Source organism: Nomia melanderi, chromosome 9, assembly GCF_051020985.1.
Source record: "Nomia melanderi isolate GNS246 chromosome 9, iyNomMela1, whole genome shotgun sequence".
Classification (NCBI taxonomy): domain Eukaryota; kingdom Metazoa; phylum Arthropoda; class Insecta; order Hymenoptera; family Halictidae; genus Nomia; species Nomia melanderi.
Genome location: NC_135007.1, coordinates 7,329,681 through 7,355,992, shown reverse-complemented (window position 1 = coordinate 7,355,992; position 26,312 = coordinate 7,329,681). Strand labels below are relative to the sequence as shown.

General features: G+C 42.7%; 1 protein-coding gene across 5 annotated transcripts in view; it reads right to left on the bottom strand.

Annotated features, from left to right (window-relative positions):
• LOC116427841 (uncharacterized) overlaps positions 1 to 26,312 on the bottom strand; it is a 315,812-nt gene that overhangs the window by 92,401 nt on the left and 197,099 nt on the right. For all 5 annotated transcript variants that reach the window (XM_076370965.1, XM_031978648.2, XM_076370966.1 and 2 more), the window contains exon 2: positions 12,135 to 12,258. In XM_076370965.1, coding sequence (XP_076227080.1) covers positions 12,135 to 12,258 — 124 coding nt within the window. The remainder of the gene's footprint in view (positions 1 to 12,134; positions 12,259 to 26,312) is intronic.

Here is a 26,312-nt window from a genome sequence, read left to right as displayed (position 1 = left end):
AAACCAGACATCTACCGACCATTCGCAAAACATTCACCTCAAGTGTCCCCGGCAATGCCCTCATCTCTACTACTCGTGCTCTCTCAATACGCCGCGCGTTCCGCGCAGCGCCTCGCGGTGCAGCCGCAGGGGTGCAGTCGCGCCACCTTCGCCCACCCCCTATCTCTCTCTGCTCGCTGCTTTCCCTCGCCCGCTGCTCCCCTGGGGAGACAACCTCCGGAACTGAAATCGCATTAATGATCGCTTCACGGGTCACTTGCCTCGGTTTTTCCGCGCCATTTTTTCGTCCCTCTTCCGGGGATGAGTTTACGCGCTAGAGACGAACGACGTGGATTGGCGTCATTCGGGTTTTTAAGGCGTTGACGAGGGAGATAGGGGTTGTGCGCTGTAGAATTTGTGAGCGTGAGGTAGTTTATATAAAAAGGGTTTTGAGTGTTGTGTGACTTGAGGAGCGAAGATTTATTGTTATTTAGAAAACGATGTATCTATTTTATGTCCATCGTGAAGGAAAATGCAATGACGTGTTGGGAAGTAATTTATATAAACTGAAGACCATGACAGCCATAAAATTTTCCCTATGACTTAAGTTTGCATAAAGTGACAGGATTCTATTAACAATGCGCTAACCACTGTCAAGGTGAATAACCCTATAAGCTGTGACTGCGCAACAAGCTAATCTAATCGATTTATTGCTTTTGGTACTGCTGCGTTCATATAATTTACCCTTTTTTGAATAATTGCCGCTCCTTCGGAGGTAATTTTCTGATTTCGCAGATACGACTGAAATCAATCTCTTATTGGAAAATATTGAAACCTGAGAGCGACGCCTGTAAAACCGGTGGAACTAGTCGAGTAACAAATCACCTTGTTACCATCGTCAATTGCAATAATCTATTTTTGAACGAGTCGGTGTTCCCTTTTTCTAGTACTTTGATTAGCATATTATGTTTGACGTGACTACTAATAATATGTATCTATTTAAATTGAAAGGATTGAACGGAGAATTCTGAGTTCAAAATTTGTAATTCGGTGAAATAGATCACTTTCAAGATTTCCTTAGTTAATTATCAGAATCATAGAAATGTTGAAAATGTCGATAAGGTTTGCAGTAAGGGGGCGTATATGAATATTGTGAGACTTGGTACGGCGAATACAGGTGATTAAATAGCTCCGCGATGATAATTAGCATGTGCATATGAATAGATACACGTGTTGACGTCTAAACCGTCTTAATAGATGCAGCATTAGTTAAACTAGTTATTTGGCGTGCTTTCGTAAACGGATGTTACAAATGAGACCAATTACTTTTAATCGTACGAATCCAATTAACAAAGTCATCAAACTCCCCGCGATAATAACCTCACAATAAAGACAGTTCCGATAATTGTATTAAATTTGGTGCAAACGAGCATAATTGTTGTATAATTATAAGTATTATCGAATAATTGTTAACCAGAAACTTACGAGTGACTTCTGGCAACCCTTTATTTCGCGGCTCTGACACTGCTATCTTGTTTCCCTAATTCGAAAATAAAGTCTGAAAGCCAACGCTTTACGAGCACTTCCTGAAATTAAGTGAAGCGCGAGGGAATCGTTTATTACGGTTCCAACGAACCACTCTCCCCGATGGTTTCACCACAATTATTTCATTCAATACACAATTACTTTTTTATTGAATCGAGATTACATAATTAGATGTTTCCAAGGAATTCTGTAGCCTTGCAAAATTTCGAACATTATTAGCCTTTTTTTCGGCTTATAAGTTATGAGACCTCGTCATATAAATAGGGGTCGTTACCGACAATATCTTGTTAGCTTTTTCACCGGCAAATTAAGTTTTCAAAGAAATCAAGAGCAAAAACAGAACTTGTCTCAATTTACGCACATCGATGTATCATGCATAGCAAAGAGTTACACAAGAAATTAACTTTTCACGAACTTCTCAAAAAATATTTACACGCCAATTTACAAATTTCCATTTTCCACGAATTGCGTTTTCCCAAATTTCAGTATTAGAATATTTTTGCATGAACTTTTTGTGTTCGATACAAAAATCGATGTAAAAATATTAAAAGAAATCCAAAGCAACTTTTAGAAATTTTCATTGGAACGAAACAAAATGGCATTGAAAAAAGTTTTAGAATAAGTAACCGCTTGTCAATGTAGGGGTTAAAACGATTTTTTGGCAAGAATGAAAGTACAAGCGAGACAAAGAGAAATCCAGTCGGCGAAGGAAACGAACCGCTGGCCAATGGAAAGAAATGCAAACTCGAAACGATGGTTCCCAGGACTTTCTCGAATATATGGCGGCGCAGACGGGATTTCCGCGGCGGAACGCATCGCGTGAACTGCGAGCGGACCGCGGTTTCATTCGCCCGCCGCGCTGCGGCCGCATTAACGTTCATAAACTTTAAGCGTACCCGATGCCATATTTCAAGTTAATGAGCGCAATAAATTTATACGTCGCGGCAGACTGGCAGCGAGACAGGGAGATTGAACGGCGAGAAGAAGAAGGTGGCTGAGTGACCCGGCCGAAGGAAGAAAAAGGAGAGAGAAACAGCGAACCGAGAGAGTGGGCGTCCCGTGAAAAAGGAAAGGAAAGTTGAAGGAGGATGGAGAACGGCGGGAAAACGCAGTTAAAGATCTTAACCCCTCAGGAACGACTCAGAGTACTGACTCTAATTCCATTCCCAACGTCTATATTTCATTTGTTATAATTTAATCAACATTCTTTTCTGTTTTCTAGAATGAAAGATTTCTAGAATTGAAAATTTCTAAAATTAAATACTTCTAGAATTAACACTTTGACCTTCATATCGCTCAGACTCAAATGATTTCTTATATAAATTTAGAAATCAGTTTTTCCAGTGACACATCGAATAAACCGAATTTCGTTTGATATAAGAGAGCAATTGTGAAAGATATTAATTTTTCGGTTTCTATTTCGTGAAGAAAACAGTGTGCAGTTTCACGAGGGAAGTCAATGCATTAAAGATAGCTATAAAGAATATGAAAAAATTTAGATTATCAACGAATTACGAAAACTCTTGTAATAAAGAGATAATAATGTAAAAGAATTGAAGGAAGCCAGGAATTCGGCGTCAAAGGAGGAGTTAACAAAGAGCAGACGGCAGTAAGAGGCACGCGCGGAATGCGCGGAGACAGGGAGAAAATAAAAGACGAACGCCGGACCGGGGGGCGGTAACAAGGAAAAGTAATTGGGAACGGAACGAGTATTTTAGCCGGGAGTGTAGTTCCGGATTAAAAAAGGAAACACGGGGGTAAGAGAAAGAGAATTACGGGTCGCAAGGGTACGAAGATGTTTAAAAATTACACGCGGGAGATGGTTAGGAGGTGGAAATCGAGGAAATGAAAGCGGCGATCGGCGGAGGTGGCGGGTAACGATAATTGGAAATGAAAATAAAAATTCGAGAGGGGTTAGCGGCGGTGCTGCGTGGCAGAAATTAAGAAGGAAGCGGAAATACTGGTACGGCGGCGGAGGGAAGGTGAAAGCGGACGAGAAGGGTGGGTGTATACACAAGCGACCAATATCCGTTTTTATTAATAGAAATTCAATTGCAGCGAGACCGGCAATTCGGAGAAAATTGAATTATCCGCGGAATTATCGAGGATGCAGGGTGTGCGGGTGCGCGTAATCTACAGTTAGGGCACGTTTTACGTATAGAGCGAAGTTTGAAGAGTTTCGACGATGATATTTCGCGGCGCGAAAATGTTCTTTCCCTTTTTATCTTGTTCAGGGAAAATCGGTTAATACGTTAGAGGTATTCATTTGCAGCCCTTAAATATTTCCTGGCTTCTCTTTCTGTTTTAACGTCATTGAAATTAATATTCTTTAGTAGTACGAATTAGGTCACACATAAGTGTATTATTAAATAATTTAATTACTTTCTTATATTAAATTCCCTAACAAATATACATTTTTCTATTACACAAGTTAAACATTCTTTAAAGTCCTCCTAATTAACTTTAATTAAATATCCCCTTCATTCTAACTTTCACAAAATAATAAATCCATAAATATGCATGAAGATCCCTAAACAAATAATAAAATCAATTATATTTACGCGAACATCAATCCTTAAAAACTCACCCTTTTACCGACTTAAATCATTCAGAATCAAACCTCATCATATCCATCATCCCCAAAAATAAAAATTCGTACATGCCTGCCACGTCCAAAAATTAAATCCTATCAGAAACCTCAAACAGGGATGAACAGCATCGAACCCTATGCAATCAGAAGATAAAAACCGCGCGAGGGCTGGGCGGTATCTCTGAATCACGTGAATCCCGACGAACTGTCGTGAAATTCCTAAGAACCATCAAAGTGGTACGACTCCTGAACGGTGATTCTCATCCGAGACCGTTTGCCGATTACAAAGGGGGATCCGTCGCGAAAAGCACCCCCGTCGCGACAGCACCAGTGCCGGTCTTTTTCTCGGCGAAAACTTTGTGGCTCGCCAACCGTCGACCGTCGACCGAATCCTTTTCCACCGAGACACCGTACAAGATTACTTTCTTTGTACAAGCGAAGTTCGTTTCCCTGCCGATGGCTCCAGTCGATTACAAAGACCGCCATTCGAAGGCCGGCCCTTTTGTGCAGCGGCTCCGCCGTTCCATCCGCGGGAGTCATACCTCGTTGCCGCAGTTCCTGCTGAACGTCTCCCCATTTCCGTCTCTCTCTTTTGCTTTCTACGTACCCCCCTTTCCACAGGCTGGAATTAATCGGCGACGGGAGAGCCGATTGGAAATTAAAAATCGAGTCGCGCGAAGAGCTTTGGAACGCGATGAACTTGCGAGTCGAATTGGACACGCGGAACTCCGCGGACGGGCAATCCGAAATTGGCTCTTGCGTTTTTTTCTGCCGACACCACGGATCGCTTCGCTCTTTGTCGATTTCCAATGCAATTTCGTACTTGTTTCGAGGTGGTCGCGATATTTTATTTGAAGCATGATTACCTAGTTTTCAAGCGACGAACAAGAAAATTTACTATGTTATACATTTTTCATATTCTTATCGACTGTATTCAATCTTTGGATGAAAATTAGAAACAGAAGATATATAGACATTCTACTGGAAAGAGAAATTTTTATTATAGATGCCCACTAACTCAGAAATTTTCAATTTATAAGTAGAATATAAGCAACATATGACGGTATCGAAATTGGCTTGAATTTATCATTCATCCAGCAAACTGTAAAGAATTAACCTGCACTCAACGGTGTAGAAGCCTGAATGGATCACTGGTACATGAAACATCATAAAACTTTCAAACAGAAGATGTAAAAAGAAAAAATGTGCAACGAGTCCGGTGGTCTAACCACTGTACCCGAAAGTTCAGTCGCATCGGTGAGTTTAAACACCGGCGGAACAGCACCGTAAAGATATAAAAGGTGGCTCGAGTTGCGTTGTAGCGGAGGGTTGATCATAAATCCATGCTCGTTCGAAGAAGCGGCGCGGCGCGGCGCGGTGAGGCGGTTTGAAAAGGGCCTCGCGGCGACCGGCGAAAAGAGAAAGCGGCCGTCAGACGCGATGGGCAGACGATGCAAATTCATTAAAGCAAATTACTTACGCGCCGGGCTTAAACAAGGCGAGCTCGATGTAATAAAAGGGTGCTCGGTTACCCCTTTGTTAACGTCACGGCGCGACTCGGCTCGCGCGTTCGCTTAAGCGGCCGCTAATACATCCGGCGGGACGCGGCCGAGAGCCCCGAACCCGGTGATAATGAATAGCGACAACTCCATAAACTAACTCCTCGCGCGAAGCCTCGAGTTTCTGTCGCGGCGATGACGGCGCCACGAAACCGTCGGATTAGGACCGAACGCGCCGCCCGTTTACATTCCGGCCGCGACTGCGATGACTGCGCGGAAATGCAATTCCGCGACGACAATGGGAGCACGGATTAGCTAGTTTTGGGCGGGGCTACTGGAAAACTGGCGACAATAATGTAATAATGCGTATGGCAATGGCGAAGGAAGTTTGATGTGCTGATGAGAGAGCTTATGATTTTTAAGCGAATATTCATGTACATGATTACGGAATGAGGAATAGAATTTTGCTTGAGGAAGGTTGTATTTGGTAGTAATGAATTAGTCGTTGATTAAGAATTGATTGGAATATATTAATTTAATGGATTGGGTGAATAATGAAAGTAAGCTATTCGAATAAGGTTATCGTGGAACTTAGAGTAGTTTTTCAATAGAATGTCTTGAATTACTTTAACCAGTAAATACTGATTACTGTAATAGACCAAATAATTCTTCGCTAACGGCAAACAAAAATTACCCAGACTATTCAAAAACCGAAAATTAATACCAACTGTCTCAAATATACTCAAAACAATTATAATAAAACCAACCCCAATATCAGCTCCTATTCACTTCTACCTAACGTATCAATGATTTGTCACCTTTATCAACCGTACCCATCTTCGTTCCCAGTGTTCCCAGCGCGAACAACGTAATTCCAGGGAACGCCGAGCACTGCCCTCCGCCTCTGCGCGAACTTCCTCAAACCAGGACGAGAAACAGAGACAGACAGGAGAGCAAGAGAGTTTGGTCCCTGGTCTGGGTACGGGAAACCGAGAAATCGCTCCGTGCCTCGATGATTCCGTACGGTGTACACGCAACAATAGGCGGAAACGTCGAGCGTTACAAAAGGAGCACGCCGGCTGGAGGGAGAGAAACGCGCCGTGCCGGACAGGAACACACACCGGTGGCCCGATAAAGAATCGGGGCCGAATCAAAGGTTCCCGGGGAAAACGGTCCGGTCTGTCTCCCCGCATATGGTACTCGAAGATCGGCCGGATAGTTACGGTGTCTGGTCATTGTAATTGGGTATCCGCGAACCAGCAAAAAACCTGTTGCCGCGGCGTATTCCGCGCGCCACGATCGATTTGATTTTTCGGCTCGGCCCCCGCGGATTCAGAGTCTTTATTCCTATTCGACGCGTCTCGTATTAATTGGATTGACTGACTGCTCGTAAATGGACACGGTACACGACTAATTGGATGCGGACACGGTCCACGTTGATTAACGTCGGAATCGTGTTTCGCGAACCTTTCTTCCCCTCCCCTCCTCGTTTTTCTTGTCCGTTTTATTCACTTTTTCTTCCTTTTTTTCTCCTCTCTCGCTCTCCCTGCAACGGCAAATGAATGGAATTTGTAAAATCGTAACGCAACCGAGGATCGATTTCGTAACGGTTTTTAAATTGTAAATTGCTGGCTCGTTCCACGACAGGCTTCGAATTTTTGTTGTAGCAACGATCCGCACGCTATTATCCCTTAAAACTCATGGAATGCGTTAGCTGAGTGTGTGATTTTTTTATTCAAGCAGAAAAACGATGTCTTTTATGTTATTACAGTAATTACTTCTTGTTCCAATTGACATACTTAAGTTCTTATTTAGTTTCTTGTCGATACAATTAGATTCCAGTTAATGTTTTACCACCTTACCCAACTAACTATCGATCAAAACCGCCAATCTCTGTTTTCACGCCAATTTTATGAAAATCAAGTAACTAAATTCCCGCTAATATATTACACATTTAGAAAGCGACGTTCAACACGTGTATATTCCTCAAAAGAGCATCCAAATCAAACTTGCAGTGAGACTGCTAAATAACCCGAACACAAATTAAATGAAATTTCAGAAAACAGCGAACAAACACGTGGACAAGAAAATAAAAGCTGAACGAAATTGAAAGAGCAAACAATGACGGATTAACCGAGATACCAGTATCAAGAGTACCACTCAAGTCGTATAATCCACGCGCTGTAACGTGTTCTACGCTGTCAACGATTCAATTAACTTCCTCGTATATCGTCGGCCGGCAATAAACGACCGAGAGATCTTCGCAAATGAGCAACTCTACTCGCGATTATGGTAATCGTGGCGGTAGTAGCCGGCTCGTAGCTCGCTTTGAATGTCGCGCGGGTGCATTGAAGGATCTCGAGACAAAACTGAAGGAGCTTTTTTCCGGTGACCGCCGATTTCGATCCGCATGCCGGTCGTTTTCTTATTCGCCCTTTTCCGTCTGCTCCGCGCTCCTCCTTCATCCCTCGGCCTCGTTCGAATCGCGCGACATCCAGGGACCTGGCAGCCTCATTGTCTGCAGCTAGATACGGAGTTTGCATTGCAGATTCGCGGACGATACGATCTGGCCGCGGCCTGTTGCCAGAAGCGGTACAGAGATGTCTTGGTTGCCGGCTACGCGACGAGAATACGTCTCCCGCAAAACGAATCGTATGCATCCGCTACAACCGCGCGAAAAAACTGCAATATTGATGACTCTAATTTACGATGTTCCGCCAACGCGACCGCGGTCATCAGTCACTCGAATACAGGCAATTCTGCGGGCGATTTTAATGCGAGCGGCTTGCTACAGCTGCTCCGATGGAATAACTAATTTATTATTTATTTATTTTGAGAGTCTACGTTTGTAGTTCTGTTCTTGGATATATGGGTGGCTTGGATGTTAGGAGATGTGTCGATAAATGAATTTTTAGAAATTTTCTAGTTGATGTTTGGAATAACTTTGTGAAGTGCAAACGATTGATATTCGAGTGATTGAATAATCATTCGAATAATCATTAGTCAATCATCGCTGATAATGATATTACTCATTATTGATACCTCAATAAAACCCATAACAGATCGTCTCTCCCCTCGTCGCGAGTTTCCAAAAAATTAACGCACATCAGTGCGAACACGCGCGCTCATTAGCCTCGTTAAATAAATAACGCAACGGGGCTGGCCGCCTCGCTACACCGAAACCCATCATCAAGATACCACGGTACCGCTCACGAATATCAATAATACTTTCGAGAAGCGACCGCAGCAGAGCGGACGGGGATCGTTAAAAGCCAAAAGAGAAAAAAAGGGGGGGAAAGAAACGGGCACAAAGAAGAAACAAACAGGGGAGAAGGAAAAGGAAAAAAGAATATGGGGCAAACATCTTTATCCCAGGGAGGGGAACGCGCGTAACAATCGTGCTAGTTAATCGAGGCCTAATTAATCCCGTCGGCCGATAACGGGCCGGTGTGTAGTAGCTCGCGCCGCGTTGGTGTGTCCGCAGAAATCGTCACGGAGACAATGACTGCGAGACCGCGATAATTGGCTGATGAAACGATAAACTGTCCCCACCCCTCCCCGGTGGCCGGAGAATTATATTGTAAGCAGGGCCCGCCGGCGTGACAGATATGCAAATGATTATTAATTATTAACGGCGGTGATCGTCGTTGTCGTCGGGCTCCTTCGGGCCCAGGATCGGTGTGCCTGCAATGAGTCCTCCCGTAGACCGATTCGCCGTGTGATAAAGTTTAATTAAGGATCGTATTAACGCACCGCGGTTAGGATAGAAACACGCGGCAGACGGGGATGGCCGGGCGCGTCAGCAGGGGCGGCTGAGTGAGCGGTTAGCAAAGCAGGTGCACGGATAATTATACGTTTTCCTGCTATATCGTCGCATGCTACCGGAATAATTAAGCAAAACTGATGAGCGGCGGGCCCCAGTGTGCTCGCCGCGTAGCTTCCTCTCTCTCTCCTTCCTCGCGGACCTCCCCTCTCGCCGTTCCTCTCCTCTCGCCGGGATCCCACCAACCCCTCGTCGTCCGGCGGTTTCGTGAATTTTTAATTTGGCGCGCCGATGCACGCCGGCATGTGCACCCTCCAAATTAACGTTGTTAATGCCCGGCCTGCGCGCGTTTTCGCCGGGCTTATTGGCGCGTCAATGATAATTACGCTCGGTTAACCGGTTAACTCGCCGCGGAGTAATCGTTTGTTGACGGGGCACCGGCTCGTTCGTTAGTTTCTCATCGCGATTCCCTTTCCTTCTTCTTTCCTCGAGTTGCACTCGGTCACTCTTCGGGCAACAGCGAGTACTTTCCGACGATCGTCCGATGGGTTTTCGAGTAAATTATATCGAAAGCGTCGCGTCCCGCCGCGGGGTGATCGAATGGGCGCGCGTGTCTCGAAACTTTTATTATCCGCGTGTAATTTTGCTGATCTTTCAAGCAGTTCGTTAGCGAGCACTCTTCCGCGCGAGGGAGAGAGTTTAATGATTGGAAACGGTAATAAGAAGAGAATGGTATAAACGGCCTACGGCGGGTTTTGTTTCTCTCGAGTTGTTCGGCTATCTTATTTTATGTACACCGCTGTCTATCGACTCGTCTTTTCTCCTTTTCTTGCGTTACGTGCTGGAATTGCGGGATTAAGGGTAAACCGGTGATTATTCCTTTTTCGTCTTGCGGGACGAGTCCGACGGTTTTTCCGCGAGTAATGGGCTGAGGTGTTTTTGTTTCGTGATGTGATTACGGCTTTTTTTAATCGCGAGATGTAGCCAGTTTTGTGTCGATGATGTTTTCTATGCTTTTGAACTTATTTCGCTGCGATTTTGAATGCTTGGCGGTTTTTACTAAATTTGTACCTCAAAATTCAAATACTTCGGTATTACAAAATTCTAGTAAAATCCTCAAACGTTTTCTTAGCAGGATACTCGAACTCTAAACAATCGACAACCTATAGCTAATAATATTCAAACTTCCAAAAACCTGCTTCCAAACATTCAAAACCCAACATAACATAGAGCTCTAAGTTCTTTATTCGTAAAACGTTATTTACTACTAAAATAACAATTTCTTTCTTTCTTCATAAAAATGTGTTTACAACCGATTCTCATCTACCATACACATCGCATTAAACCCGACTCCAAGTCAATCACATGTCAAAGAATAATCATCGAACAACCGACGATCTTAACAATCACGATAATTAAGCTTCTACCAAAGAAACGCAGAGAAGTCCAACCTCTAAACTTTCACCGTTAAACGACACTCTCGCGTTATCGGTTTTCTGACTAAAAAAATGTGAAACGCGTATCTCGAACAAGCGAACAGGTTCGTCGGAACCGTTCAGAATTTTGCTGCGCGTTGCATGCCTGCGTTTCCTCGGCATCATCGCGCGCGCTACATAGAGTATTGACTCATTGCGCGGTGCACGCCGACACACCGGAGATTTCTCCGGGCAGATTACGACAGGAACAGCGCTCGTCGTTTTGCTACACGGCCAACAATTTACTCGCGGAGCAGCTTACGACGTACGCGGCACGGTTTTTACGAGCTCTCTCCCGATTCCACGATTCAAGGCTTCTTGTCCGCGAACTATGCGGGAGATTTATTTAAATCGCGTTTCGCCGTGGGATGCTTTAAATCCCGATTGTCTTCTTATAGGCGTTTGTATACTGGATATACCGGCTGGCGAGCCGCGCCGCCGGAACACACGCTTCCCATGGAAATAAACGCGCTCGGCCGCTCAAAAATGCCCCGCCGCTATCGGGGCTTTTTGCTAGCAACATATGGCACCCTCGCGACTCGAACGCTCAAGTATTTCGCGCGCAGGTGGAACTGTTTGAATAGGAACGGTGTGCAAGACGGCCAGGCCGCCACACCGGATCGGATGAAAATCCGCGGAGCCCGCGTTCATATTTTTGTCAGCCCCCAAAATTAATGTTTCTATTCTGTGGACAATAAATTATTCCAGGAATTGAATTTATTTCGCGAGGCTGCAACTTTTTCGAATCGAATGAACGGACTGAATATAATGGAACGGGAAACGGCGTAGATGAAAATCTATTGAACATGTGTGAAATTCTCTTTGTTGGCTGTGAAATTGATTTTTTTTTTTCATTCTGGAAATTGTTTGAGTCTGCTCGAGGCGAGCTATATGATTTGTGATTGTATTCGTATTTCGTAGTTTTCTTAATATTTTTCTTTTATTCTCGCAATGTTATTTCGTATATTAAATGTTGACGAATAAATATTGGTATGAGTATTTGTTGTACGGTCGTTTCTAATGAAAGGAAATTCATGGCTTGAAAAAGAACGATAAAATAATTCCTTTTCGTATATATATAAATTCTTATTTGCAAAGAGTTAAAACCGAGTTGAAGATTATTAATCCCTCCCATAATACTTCCGCGCGTATTAGGTATACAAATATTTAATATACCCCCTCGAGCATACCCGCATCACGTAATTACAGTAATTCTACCGCACACGAAATATTTACGTGAAACGATCGTGAGCATGCCGCGATAAAAATAATTGTGAACGTACCTTGGGGTCGAAGTTGAAGACCTGTTCAGGTTTCAGCGGACATTCAAGACCGCATTTGCAGGTTCCCACTGTCGTCAGGTACTCCTTCAGCTGATCCAGCGAACCCAGCGCTGTACTGCTTGGACTGTAACAGAATTATCGACGATTAATCATTGATTCACGCACGAAGTGAAAAGAAAATAAACATCTGTACAGATAAATTTCGCAATTAATGGACTAATCAATTTACTATTCATATTTCACTCGTTAATTGAAACTCCTCTCCATAACTGGGAATTTATAGAAACATTCGCATGAAGTAGATGTTCATAGATTAATAAACATTTCTATGATTCAATATTTCCACGACTTCTAGATATACTACAAAAAAAAATGAAACTACATGACCTCTCTATAATGTCTCTCGTTTCCGTGAAAGATAAATCACTTACGAATAATTTACAACAGTTGCCTTATGAATAAATTTCAAAAATAATTGAATAACGAAATGTATTCATTACATTAATAAAACGTATTCGAGGAGGAAATAAATATTGTCGAGAAAAGCGTACGTATATTGAAGGGAAGAGCATACATCGATATTATCATAACTTCTTCGATGGTTTCATCGTCCCAGATGAAAGACGATGATCGAACCGTGATCCTTATCGATGGGCGCTCGACGCGGCGAGCAAAAAGACCGAATGTAACAAGAAAATCCAAACGTCCGTTGTTTTTTGCCCCCCCCCCCCCCCCCCGTTTAAAGCGTGCCCTGACACGGGACCTCCGGCACTGTCGAAGAAGCACGGTCAGCCAGTATCGAAGATAAATTAACCAACTCGTAAAGAAGGTGTACCAACGGAAGAGAGAGTCGATGTTTCGATGGGAGTGGCGAATAGGCGTTTCATAATTTCACCGGCCGCGTCAATGATGTGAAAGGAGACGGTTTATTACCTACAGATACCCCTTGTTTGGAGAGACCGGACAGTAATGGTTTGAGGACGTTTGCCGAACGACGAAACGATAACTAGGAGATCCTACGTCAATAATTCAAGCCGATACTGGGAAAACGTAACATCCTGTGTGAAACGGTGAATTATTACGCTGACATGCGCTATGATGAGATTGCGCGTTGACATTAAATACGTGATATACAAGTGGCTCCATGACAGTGGAGAAATTAAATTTTAAATCGAATTTCCCTGATGTTCGTAAAAATGCTCGTTAAACGAGACTTGATTTACAGTTGACTATTTGTAAGTCACTTTATTCGAATTTCAAAAACTCATTTGCGGAGATGCTGAAAACCTCGATTTATTCATTTACACAGTCAACGGTTCTTTTAAAACACGCGTGTTTCTAAACAAAAATCTACTCTCCGCAAATACCAATAATCAAACTTGCAAATGTTAATTTCAAACTCCATTAAATCCAGTAATCGAAATATACGATTACCCTGGAAACAAAGCGTCGCTTGAAAAGAACGTCTCACATTTTCAGCTGGTTCATCAACACAAAATCCAATTACATTCTTTGCTTACGTCTCGATATTTTCAATTTCGCTCGCCGAGAAAGGCAACACCCGAAGCTCCGTAATTAATCTGAAACGCGGTTGAAGCAACAGAGAGAGAGAGAGAGAGAGATGACTCTCAAACGCGATGACGGTTTATCACCTATCGCTCTCTGACGTCGGGAGCCCGACAGCCGGTGCTTTGCAAGCAACTAATTCGAACGGGAGGGATCTGCGTCGGCGATTCAGGTTGAATCAACGAGCTGAAACGGAGGCAGGGTCGGCTGCTTGTATATTGATTACCCTATAGAGAGACAGAGAGACTTTGTTTCGGGGTACTTTGCAGCTTCCTAAACTAATAACCCCGGGCGCTTCATCCCGGCATTATAACCCCGGGGGAGGGTTCGCCTTTCCCGTCCGACCCCGGGTCCATAGGAATTCTCCCGGCAATTATTTCTCATGACAACAAGACGAATTCGTGTACCCGCGTTCGCGCTAATTTGCGCCGGATTCGATTTGTTCGCCGCCGCGGTGCCATCTCACCCCATCTAACTCTCCCCGTTTCTCTCTATGTTCCTCTCTCTCTCTCTCTCTCTCTCTCTCCTCCTCCTCTGTCACAGCCCCTTTCCACCCTCTGTCGCGCCCGTCGTGAATTATGAAATGCATATTTCCACTTCGTCGCGCGTTAGCCGCGGATTATTAACAACGTTCAACGGGAAGTTCGAGAGAACTCGACTTCGATAACAAATAGCGGTGTTAATGCTGTTAAACATTTGCGTCCCGATGGAAATCCTGAAAAATTGTTGGAGGAAGTTTCCTTGAACATTTATTTCTGCGTTTGATCGGTTGCGGGAGAGAGTTGTTTATTTGGTGAAGTGATTATGTTTAGGAGATAGAGGATAGAGGGAATTCGCAAAATTCTTTGACGTTGAGAATTGAGTGATTTAGGAACTCTGGTTTGTGGAAGATTTAATTAATGGGAAGTTTATCTTTGTTGAGATAGAATTCTTCCTGGGAATATTACTTTTTAATGAGTTTTCGAATTAATTATTTCTCGCCTCGTTTAACTTTGAATAATGTTCTTTTTTTGCTTTCCTTAATATTGTAGAACGGCAGGGGGATGCTCCAGTACAGTCGAGAATTTATAACTCAGTGTGTGCATAACTGCATTATAAATTAAACACCGAGATACGATGCGCAGCGAGCTTCTGTTACTATCAGTTATCTGTGCGAACTAGTTGCTACGGTAATTAAGAGCGTGGTTGATCAACTACGAAAATTTCAGAGTAATTACTTTCTGTCCCGGTAAGATAAATTTGCTATCTGCTCGCACTGTTAATACATCTCGCATTCAATTTACTGGCGAGTGTACGGAGGGGCATGAAGGTAAATCTCGATATCATTTGCATTATTTAAAAATAATTGCTGTTTTACAGAAATTACTCGTGTTCTTAATGTAACATATGTTACAGGCTCTATACTATGACTCTCAAAACTTTTAACAAGTTAATAATAGCGTATTAAAAAAATGTAATTTGATTTCATAAAAATTTCTCATTTATAAGTTATGAAGTAATGGTATAAAGTAATAATTTAATAAAATAGAGTAATACATATTTTATTGTAATAGAAAAAAAACTGAACGCAACTTTTTGGCACGAAGACAATGAAAATTCACTTCTCGAAAGGAACGGTAGAGAAGGAAAGGAACCTGTTACACATTCGACAGAAATTTCATATCCCCGCTCGGTGTTCATGCATATATTCCCAAGACTCGTCGGGAATCAAGTTTCCTCCGGAGTCCCTTCGTAACCGGGACTTTTTTATACCGCCCCCTTATCCCGGATTCGAAATGCAAAATCCTTGGCGGTGTATCAACATCCATGGTCTGGAATCCGTACAGTTGTATCGTGGGGCGAACAAAGAAAAAAAAAAGAAAGGAGTTCGAGGGTAGTTGCTCCTCGTGGTCGCATATTCGGCTAGGGGTTGCGGAGGGTGGCACGTAGCCCGTAGATAATGCTACAGCATTTTCGGGAACATCCAAGGAAAAAACCCGCCAGCGAATGTGAAAACATGCATACCATTCAATAAATAATATGGACGACCCGAAAAAGCTTGCGTGGGCTAAACGTTTTGTTGGGACGACGGAGCTCCTTGGAAAAAAAATTTACGCGTCCCGCGAAAGGGGTGTTTCTGGTTTTACAGACAAGAGATATTGCTCGGGTTACGTTCGCCTGTAATTTATACAAAACATTAAATCTTCTCCTTATCTCAATCTCATTCAAATGATCTATTTATATGAGATAGAAATATCTATCAATGAAAAGAATGTTTAAAATGGACTTTCTATTCCTTAGAATTATTCTATTTCATTCCTAATTATTTTATTATACAGACCAACGTCAGCAATTATTACCGAATACTAATTTTAAACAAGAAAACTTTCATACTATTGAATTCATCAATATCATAAGCATAAACGCGACATTGCGAAGAAAAGAATTGCTTAAAAAAGCATTTCGTTTCAAATGTTTCGAATCAAGTGATTTATTGTTTGAAATCGGATTGATTTCAGGGGGAAGCGTCGCAAGCGCGCCTGATAACGCCGGAATGTGCCAGAACCACGTTACAGCTGTGATTCCATAAATAAGGGTTGCCGCGAGGAGTTTCTTCCGTTCCCGGTGAGCACGCGAAGCGCGTCGGGCCGCGTTGCACGGAGTAAAGAGACACGTCGGATGAATTATACCCGTTCGAGGGGCTGGCTAAGCTGCTTGTCCTCGTAAAGCAAATCTGCCGCCGACGAAACCGACATCAGCTTTTACGACGTCCTCGCCCTTCAGCTCCACCCCTTTTCTGCCGAGTCGCGCTATCATTCTTGCTACCGAACCGTGCCCTCCCCCCGCCACTTGTTCTCTAAATCAGCGTACCCGATCTCTTTTTCGACGTTTAACAATATCGCGCGAACAAATTTTATACCCGACGGAAACGACGCTCCGCGGCCGTAAAGCGGACCCCGGACTCCAGGGGCTCGTCGATATCGCAGGTAACAGTACGAACTGAAACGACTGGAGCAGAAATAACTGGCCGAACATAACAGTAACTCAATTAGTTTTATTTTATTGCTTCAGTATTCGTAGTTCGTATTTATATGTTTTCCGTGAATATATTGATGTATTGATACACATTGATAAACTGATTAATGGTTAATTAAAGAGAATTGACAAAATAATTGGGTTCTTAACGTATTATTTAAAAAGGTAGAGTTTCATAGAATCTGCTCATTAGCTGGACTCTCGATTAAAAATGTATAATTTTTGATGTTGCAACGTTTGTCTACCTCCAATTGTTCTCAGAAAGTAAAATCATATTTTCAGTCTTCCAACAAACCACAGTTAATAACAAAATAATACCTGTGAAATATTTTCGAAGCTTCACCAAAACCTAAAGTTAAAATAAGTTCAAACATGTTATCCACTTGCAAACTCGTGAATCGAATTTCATAATGAAATTTGTAATTTAACAGGCGACAGGCAATACGGAATTACATTCGAACGATTAATATCGTTCGATTATCGTTCCGAAATATTGCCGGAGCAACAATACCGATCGGTATTCGAATCATTCCTGTAATTGTGCGGGCATACAATCGCGAGAACGTCCAAGAGTACAGTGGCCGCAAATCGAGCGAAATTGTTAAGCGCGCGCGAACGCGAGCGCGGGCATAGATAGAGCAGAAACGAAGATCACGGGTGATAAATCGTCGCAGGCAGGTCACAACGCTAGATATACCGAGGCGTACCAATTCGAATTGGCTCGTAATTCGCGGCCATTCCGACGGATGGCTTCACCCCGATAATTACCGCTCCGCGATAAATTTATGACAGCAATAATTTACGCGGAAACTGCGGCCGACTGGCTCGATAAAGAGCGATTAACTATAAAACGAAGCTACGTCGGCCGATGCTCCGACGCGGTACACCGCGACGCGCGCCTGTCTCGTTTATACGCGATCAAACTTTAAATCGTTCTCGCCATTCCCGTAGAGCGAACGTCGCCGTGCCGACGCCAATTTAAATTCACCTGGAATTCTTTTTTATTCGAATCGGAGATTTTCATTGAAGATCTGAAAGGCATATCTGAAAGGCAGATCTGGAAGGGAATAAATATTATTCTTCTATTAAGGGAAGGAAATTATACTTTATTCGCAATTAATATATTTTACTTGAGTAGATACTTAATCGAATAATCTCCATAAATAAAATTAATTTATTGTATTATTATATATTGTTTTCAATTTTGAAAATAATTTATATTCACGTAAAGATCTTTCTTTCTCATAAAACTGTAACGATAGGTCGACGATCAGAAATTAGTTGTCATTCGGCATTGTTTGAGACTGTTTGAACCATCGAAAATGCTTGAAAGACTTCTGAACAGACATGTCAACCGATCACTTCTGAATCGTAACCAAATATTCACAGAACTAAACTTGTAAACAACATTCACCCGTTCCAATCAATTCGAAACTGTTCAGAAACATACGATTCAGTAGGAAGGCGTGCAAGGATCAATTTGAAACCCGAGGGCGTCAATAATATCAAGCAACTCTCAGCCTCATCTCAAGTAACGCGTAAACGGCCGCATCGCGAAACTAAACGCTCGTCTAAAAGCGTTCAATCTTGTCTTCCCATCGAGGCGTATCGCGTTCGAGGTTGCGTCTATCCGCGGCATGGAATCGCAGACGGAAAACCGCTGCCACAAATCAATAATCCCATTCGCGAGATCGTTCGTGCCCGATCAATTTCGGTGTCCATTACACCTCGAAGAGAGCGGTCTCTATCTGTGGGCCTGCGGTACGATATAATCGTGGGCCGAACGCCGGGATGAGTGAACAGAAGGGAATAGAAACACAGGAGAAAAGAAGAGAGAGAGAAAGGAGGCCGGGGAAGAAAGGCCAGCGAAGCGAGCTCGAATAATTTTCGACTACGAAAAGTGAAACGTTAACGGCGCCCGATCACGAACCGCTCGTTTCCTCCGGGGTGTTTTGCACTTTTGTGCATGCGAGTCGGACCGACCGGCCGATCGGCCGCGGGACCCGTGGAAGCAACGGCAGCACAAGAGGCGAACGGCGAAAAAGAAGAAAGACGAGCGCAGAACCATTTCGCAAGTTGGATCAAGCGCAGATTGCAGTCATTTGCCGGCATAAATTGCACGGCCGGTGTACGTCTCGCGCGCGAATCAACGAGAGCCTTCCCCGGCACGTCGAAAACGCCCCGGATCGAGCAAAAATCGGAGTACCCCGCGGTGGAAACGTTTTTACCTTTTTCTTTCCCCTCTTCGCCTTTTTTCTTCCTCCTTCTCGCTCTTCGTTTTTTCCTGGTGTTTTTTTTTTTCGATGGAGGAACTAACTCTCGCCGATGTCGGATCACCCGCAGGTGATCTCGTCGGAATGCTCGATTCCAATTTATTTGATTCTCCGGCGATTCATTTCTCTAATTCTCTAGTCTCAGCACACGAGCGATTCCGATCGAATGCGGTTTGTTTGGGATGCTGGTATGATAGCTGGATTAACACTAGATTTACGGGACCCGTCAATTTGACGGATATTGAACTTTTTAAACAATTTTAAACAATTTAACTGGATTTTGATTGTTGCAATTTATAGAATAAATCTCCATAAATCTAGTTAATGAACTGTGCTTGGCGTGAGATTTGCTGTATGCTTTGGAATGGATGAATAATTTATTTGTTTATTCTACGAATAACTGGTTTTGTTCTTGTTTGTAAGGGAGAGATTATAAAGATCGCCAGTTGGAAAATATTAAAATATATATGTGGAAATATTTAATGGAAATTGAATATTATTAGGAAATATATATCGTAATAACACATATGAATTTTTTTACTGTGCCGCTGATTCAAAGAATGCAACGACTAAACTATTATACAACAACTAAATTAGTTCGTTTGTTAGCGTGTTACAACAAGGATACAGAGTACTACTGAAAACAGGTTCGTGTCATCCTTGAACAAAGATACGAATAAATACTTGAAATCTGCACGCACTCGCGTGACAATTTACGAGACTCAGCATATTCGCTCTTCCTCTGTGGCTGTGATAACACACTTTGTAACTTTTTACAACGGAACTGCGCCACGAGTGAGCCCCAACTATCAACGACAATGTGTACGCATTAGCAGATAAGATTATCGGATTTATATTTCGAGCCCCATTTATAAAACTGCATTGCGTAAATTCTTGTGCTCGACGTAGGTATAGGTTATGCACGTCCTTTACAATGGCCGCCGATCAGGTAACAATAAAACAATGAGGCATCTAGAGTAATGCGCACCCGTAGATACCATTAAAATCCCTTCCTTTCACGACGATCGTGAAAAGAAAAATTCAAGAACAAACGGCGATCGTTTTATTTCGATTCCAGTCGCAAAATTTCGAACTTTTTAAAAACTCGCATTCGCGAGTTTTAATCAGAACAAAGACAGAAACAAATATCAAGTAATTAACCAATAGAGAATTTAATGCGAACGTTTTCTTCCTTTCGAAGAAACAAAAATTAATACCGATTCTCACGGATATATTTTTCTTCCATGTTACCGGCACGATAATTCATTCCCTGACGATAACAATTCAAAGGATCGTACTAGCGAAATACACGCGTGACACGTGCACTTAAGATGGAGATTAAAATAATTGTTAAACGACCGGATAGTATGTGTACGATAGAGGGGGTAATAGTTTCTAATAGCTCCGTCCATTTCGCGACTTTATCATCCGCACGTGAAATGTTACTCATAATACTGATCGATCAGAAATTTGCATGGCTACGGAGTGCGTAGACGTATAGGGGACTTCAAAACGAGCGACGAACAACGACGTGGAGATAAAAGACCGATTCAATATTCCTCGGAAGAGCGATTCGGCGAAGGAACATTTCCGGTCGAATTATCGGCGCCGGCGTATCGTTTAAAACGAGCGAACTTTTCGCGGGTCGCTCCTTTATCGCGGACGCTCGCCGAAACGCGAAAAGCGATGTTAAGGGGGTGGGTGGGGGGGGGGGGGGGTCACTCGAGCGAGCCGTTTAAAATACTAAATTAATGAAAATAAACACGGGAAACGAAAGTTCGGCGAACCAGCGCGAGCAATTTATTACAAAAACCGGATAAACAATCGAACAAACAATATCCACGGTTCCGTTCCCGGCTGGAAATAAAACATGAGAATTGTTCGCAGCACGAACGAAAATATTAAACATCGAATAAAACGAAATATAAGCGCGACGACCGCGCCCCACGAGAGAGAGAGAGAGAGAAAGAGAGATTCTGTTTGTGCATCGATTGGCGACGAAATCCAACGACGAATTATCAACAACGTTTTCTGTGATTAATACACTGTGCATTCTCTCTCCCTTTCTCTCTTACCCTGCGTGTTTAAATGAACCGCTTCGCAATTTAATCGAGCTCCTCGCCACGTTTACAAATTGAAATCAGATCGCTTCCGGAAAACTTCAACGCAACATTGATTCCGTCTGTCGGATGAAAAATTTGAGTTATATTGTTAAAGAAATTATACGGTTTGGTCGCAGTGGTTTCTCTCTTTTTATCATTCTATTCACGCTTTTATCGTGAATATAATATTTTTCTTTGTGATACTGGACTCTCGCGAATTAATAAATAAGATAGAATAAAATAAAATAAACTATTCATTGAAAATTTAAATAAAGATACTCTTAAGAAGACACGTAATTTTTATTTATAATAAATGTTACCAATTCATATAGGTTTCCATAAAAATCTACGGTCCAAGAATCTGATGAATACAATAACGAGGAAGCTTGATCGAATCCCGAAAGACAATTTCACCGGGAAATTCAAATTGATCTGTTATGCCGACGAACGTTTTATGGTAGAAACGATTTGCAAGTACAGCTGTAAACAGCGCCGTGTACGGAGAATCACGCCGTACAAAGTATCGGCACAGGATGATCCGAGCAGATACGTTCGCAAAAAGGCGACGTCGCTTCAAGGAATCGTTCGTCGACAGCCATAGACACCGCCGCGACTGGGAAACGGCGGCCTCTTAACAAACGATCACGCGAGCCGATCGAGCAGACCGCAAATTGCAACGAGTTGCCGGGGAACGATGCATCGAACAACTCGGTGAAACTTGCTTGAAATTCCGCTGCGCCTGTTTTTCCATTGCCGCTAACCATCGTACAATTGCTATCATCAGCAGGCCGCCTGTATTTATGTAAAGCGATTTGACTACTACTACCAAAATATCTCTGATTACCACTACGGAGGACACTTTCCGAATTAAGAATCACTGAAATATCGTTGAAAAATATTCACGTCAAATTACGTTTCCCTTATTTGTTTCGCAATTGCGAGTGTCAGATAAACATTTATATCGGTCAGGATTCGTTAAATTAAAAACAGAGAGAAAATTCTGTTAGCATTTAAAATAAACGAAAAAAACAGGGTCCAATATCTCGGTAAAATGTATTCGTATAAAAAGGACGAAGTAACAAAATAAATAGAATAAAAAATGGTTGAACGATTCTATAAAAATTGGTTGAAATATCAAAACGGAACAAAGGATTTGTTAAATGAAAAACACAACTGTAAAGTCCAGTTCACCGTAAAATAAATAAAATGACGGATTATTTAGATTGAAAATAGAGTTTAAAGTGTCAACGTATGAAATGTATAAACTAAATGTCGACCGAATAATTACTTGACAAGATATCAACGAACGAAGAATTCACTGAAACGTACATCGATCAACAGATAACACCCGGCGGCTTTAACAACGATAATTAAATAAATTTGCCCGTGACATTATTATGTAAATACGATAACGTAATGTGACTTACGTCTCAAAATGATGATACCCTCGTAACTCATATCGCCGTGAGCGGTTACAAAACGTTATCGAAATAATCTTTATACGATCTCTGAGCGATGCGCGGCGCTATCTGCCGCGAACCGTTGCGTTCGATCGGCTGAGAAAAAAGAAAAGGGAAAAAAGGAAGAGCACGCGCGCGGCGATTCGAGAATTTTCGCTAGGCGAAAGAGGCACGCCGCTCCTCGTCGGTAATTCGAATCAGCGATCGTTTCGCGACACGCGATTAAACTAATTTCAGGACACGCGAGACCGCACGGTGTCGTATTTTATTCGAGAGATTCAATTACAGCACGCCACGGGCCGGCTGGCACCCCGGCCGACATAATTCTCCGGCGAACGGAAGGCGGAGTTGCTTAAGCGTGAAAACGGCATAATTCCCGCGAAAATTTAGGGCTTTATTTACTCGCCGCAAATGGAATTTTCCTGCGTTCGCGGATCGAGGCCGAGGCAAGGAAGGTTCGAAGGGTAGGAGGGCTGCTGGTACCGTGCCTCAAATAAAAGAGATTTCTGCCAGTGGCGTAGCCAATAAACAAGGCTTACTGCCAACTTTACGACTTCTGGGCACAGGTGCTTGAACTACTCCATGCGTCAGCCTCTTGTTCCAAGGAGCTTATCAATCGCTCCGAGATGCAAACCGCGGTGCTCGCCTAGAATTACAACAAACGATCGTGCAAATTAGCTCAGAATTTCCGGGGGGTGCCGCCGCCTTTGTCTCCCGGTAGCCGGGACAAATTTTATGGAGCTGTAGCGGATCGTTTAAAAGATACACGGGCTTTTGCGGTGAGGGTTTAATAATTGTCGCTTGCGGTGGAAAGCGTGTCCTTCGGGAATAATGAAAGTTTGATCGGTGTTCGAACTGAATGTGCGTGTAACTGCGAGTAGTGGAGTGACTTTTATTATCGTGAAGATGTACGAATTATAGTATGGGGGAGATTGCGTGGGAAATGTTATGCTTGCTGAGATAGGTGTGACGAGAAATGTAACAAATATAGAGAATATATATGATATAGAGAATTTATGTGTGACTGGCGTTACCATTGAAACAGTTAGAGGAATTTATTAAGTGGCGCAAAGAAGCGGCTGTAAGATGAGTTTTAGTGCTTTGAAGAAAGTATCAATTGTAGTATCGAGAAAATTGAGGAGAAAATATTATTTTTGTTATTAGATGAGATTGATTGGAGATACATTGTTTTCATTGGGATTGCATCTGAGGAATAGAGTGTTTACGCGTGACTGCAATTGCCGTTGAAGCAATTACAAGAATTCGGTCGGTTAAGTCGCGAAAAGGGGCGGCCGTAAGTGGCGAACGGATCGAGCTGTTAGAAATTTCTGAGCAGAGACGCATTAATTAATTCAATTACGGGAAAGAAAACAGGAAATTGCTGCGTTCTATTCCGTTACGTTCGGACCGAGCGAGGAGGCTTCCTCGTGAATATAAATCGGCGGCCCAGCCAGCATCTGTTGTTTCGCATTAATGATACCAGCCTCGATTCATGAATCAGTGGTTCGATAATATCCGGGCCCGGAGAAAAGAGATAATCGTTCGTGAAATATCGGCAGTTCGCTGATTCCGCGTAATTCCCGGCAACTGCGTTTACGAAGCGGCTGCGTTCCTTTTTATCTGGGGTCGTGGATGCGGTGATTACGCCGCGATTAAAACAAAAAAAAAGGAGTTCAAACTCTGCCAGGAAAACGGAGGAATATAATCATTATTGAAAACGGGTAGCGGAAGCGCATTAATTAACCTTTCAGCCTCCATTTGGTTCGATCCCTTTTTTTCCGGTAGCACGGTATTTCAAAAAGAAAAGAAAACATTTTTGGTGGATTGACGCAGTGATTTTCACACGAATTAATATTGTCAACAAGTACATCAATGTTTGCTAGATCGAGGAACATTTGTTATTTAAGAAAATATACAAACCGAAATTTTAATGACTAGATTATAAAAGAAGTTAAGATTATTTTGTGAACCACATTTGAATTTCCGTGTTACGAGGGAGAAGTTAATATTATTCGGCAAACATAAATACAAAGCAGCTGTGCACGGCTGCTTTTACGGAAATTTTAATTGAACGCGTGTAAAGGGGGCAATTTGCTGAAAGAATGTGCTGTTTCGGGGTCCGATCGGAGAGGATACAAAAAAAAGGACGGGGAGGGAAGGAAGAAATTATTGGGGCCAGGTAGAGAGCAAGAACATATGGAGAACGTGAAATCGGGAAGGCGAGGGATCATCTGATGGTTTCTCGTTGGTCCGATCATCCTTTGCTGCCAACCGAGTGTTCTTCGTTTGTGGGCCTTAGTAAATCTGCGTATTATTAGCTTGCGTTATTGATTTATTATTTAACAGCCGATGAACGCGCACGCGCGAGCTAAATCGAGGTTAACTGTTCATTTGCCGGCGGTGCACTATCGTTTTTGCGTTTACGGCTCTCGCGGGGCTAAGACACGCGAATAAAAGACAGGGACTGTGTAACTCATTGGAAACCTCTCGTTACGTTATTAAAAAAACATTATTATTCTGAACAAAACGTAATGCCGATTGCATTGGCGTTTAATCGTCGCTTCGCGAATTAAATGACTTCATTATACCCAGAATATTATAAATTCATTGTTACTGTCATTAGTATTACTACTATTATTATTCCTATTACCGTGATATAATGAATCGGACGCATGTAACATTAATTAGCCGATTTCTGACACTGCGCGGGCTTTCCGTCGGCGATGTAGATTCACAGATATATTCTCTAATTTCCTTCGGTTTAATAAATACCCCCGGTTAATTACGGCTCTCGCAAGTTTTTAACTAAAAACTACCCGAACACACGATTCCAGGCGTTTAAAGGAAATATATGTTACATAATAACGAGATATTATCTGAAATATGATGTACGAATTCAACACGAAGCGTATAATTACGGACTAATTTAAAAACAAACTGAAACTGAATGGAATATTTCATTCTTCCCTCGTTACCCCGTTTTTTCATGTTTGTACCGCCATCTTCGATAAGCCACAATGTAACATGATCTAAATTATGCATCGTCTTATTGCAACTTTGTTGCGCGGTATTTCTACAACGAGATTACGAGTATGTAACGTGATTAGGGGTGAAAGACGAGGGGACAATCAAGGTCTCCGCGAGCGAACGCTCCGCTCCGCTTCGGATCGTCTTTTTCTCTTATCTCGAATTATGTATCTTGAACGCGTTACGCTGAAAAATATCGCGGGTGTTTAAGTTTCCACTCATTAACGGCGTCCACGAGTTGCACGATTCATTATGCAATCCGGTGGTAGCTTCCTGCGAAACGAAATCGTGCAAATAATTTTGAGGTCCGATTCTAGCGACTGTCTGTCTGTGCCCGCGAACACGGTTATTACAAAATATTATCATACGGTAATTGGACTGTCACGTATCTACAAAGTTAGCGGAGTCAATTTATATTCAAAACGTCGTTACGGGGACGGAAACCCGGTGGAACCGGAACGCGACAGATTCACGATACACGCCGGGAATTTAATTGTAACGTCGACGATTCTTCCGGAGATTTTCTGGTCACACGACGAACGCATATTATATTTTACGCGCTAATGAACACTTTTCATGAATGAACCCTGGGCATAACGGCGACGTAAGTCCGCGGAAAATATATTTTACAGTCTCACTAATGAACGAATTTAATGAACTGTGGCGCGAAGATATTCCTGATCGTGATACGAATGGCGGCAGTAAAATATTAAACAACCGATCTGGAAAACTTTT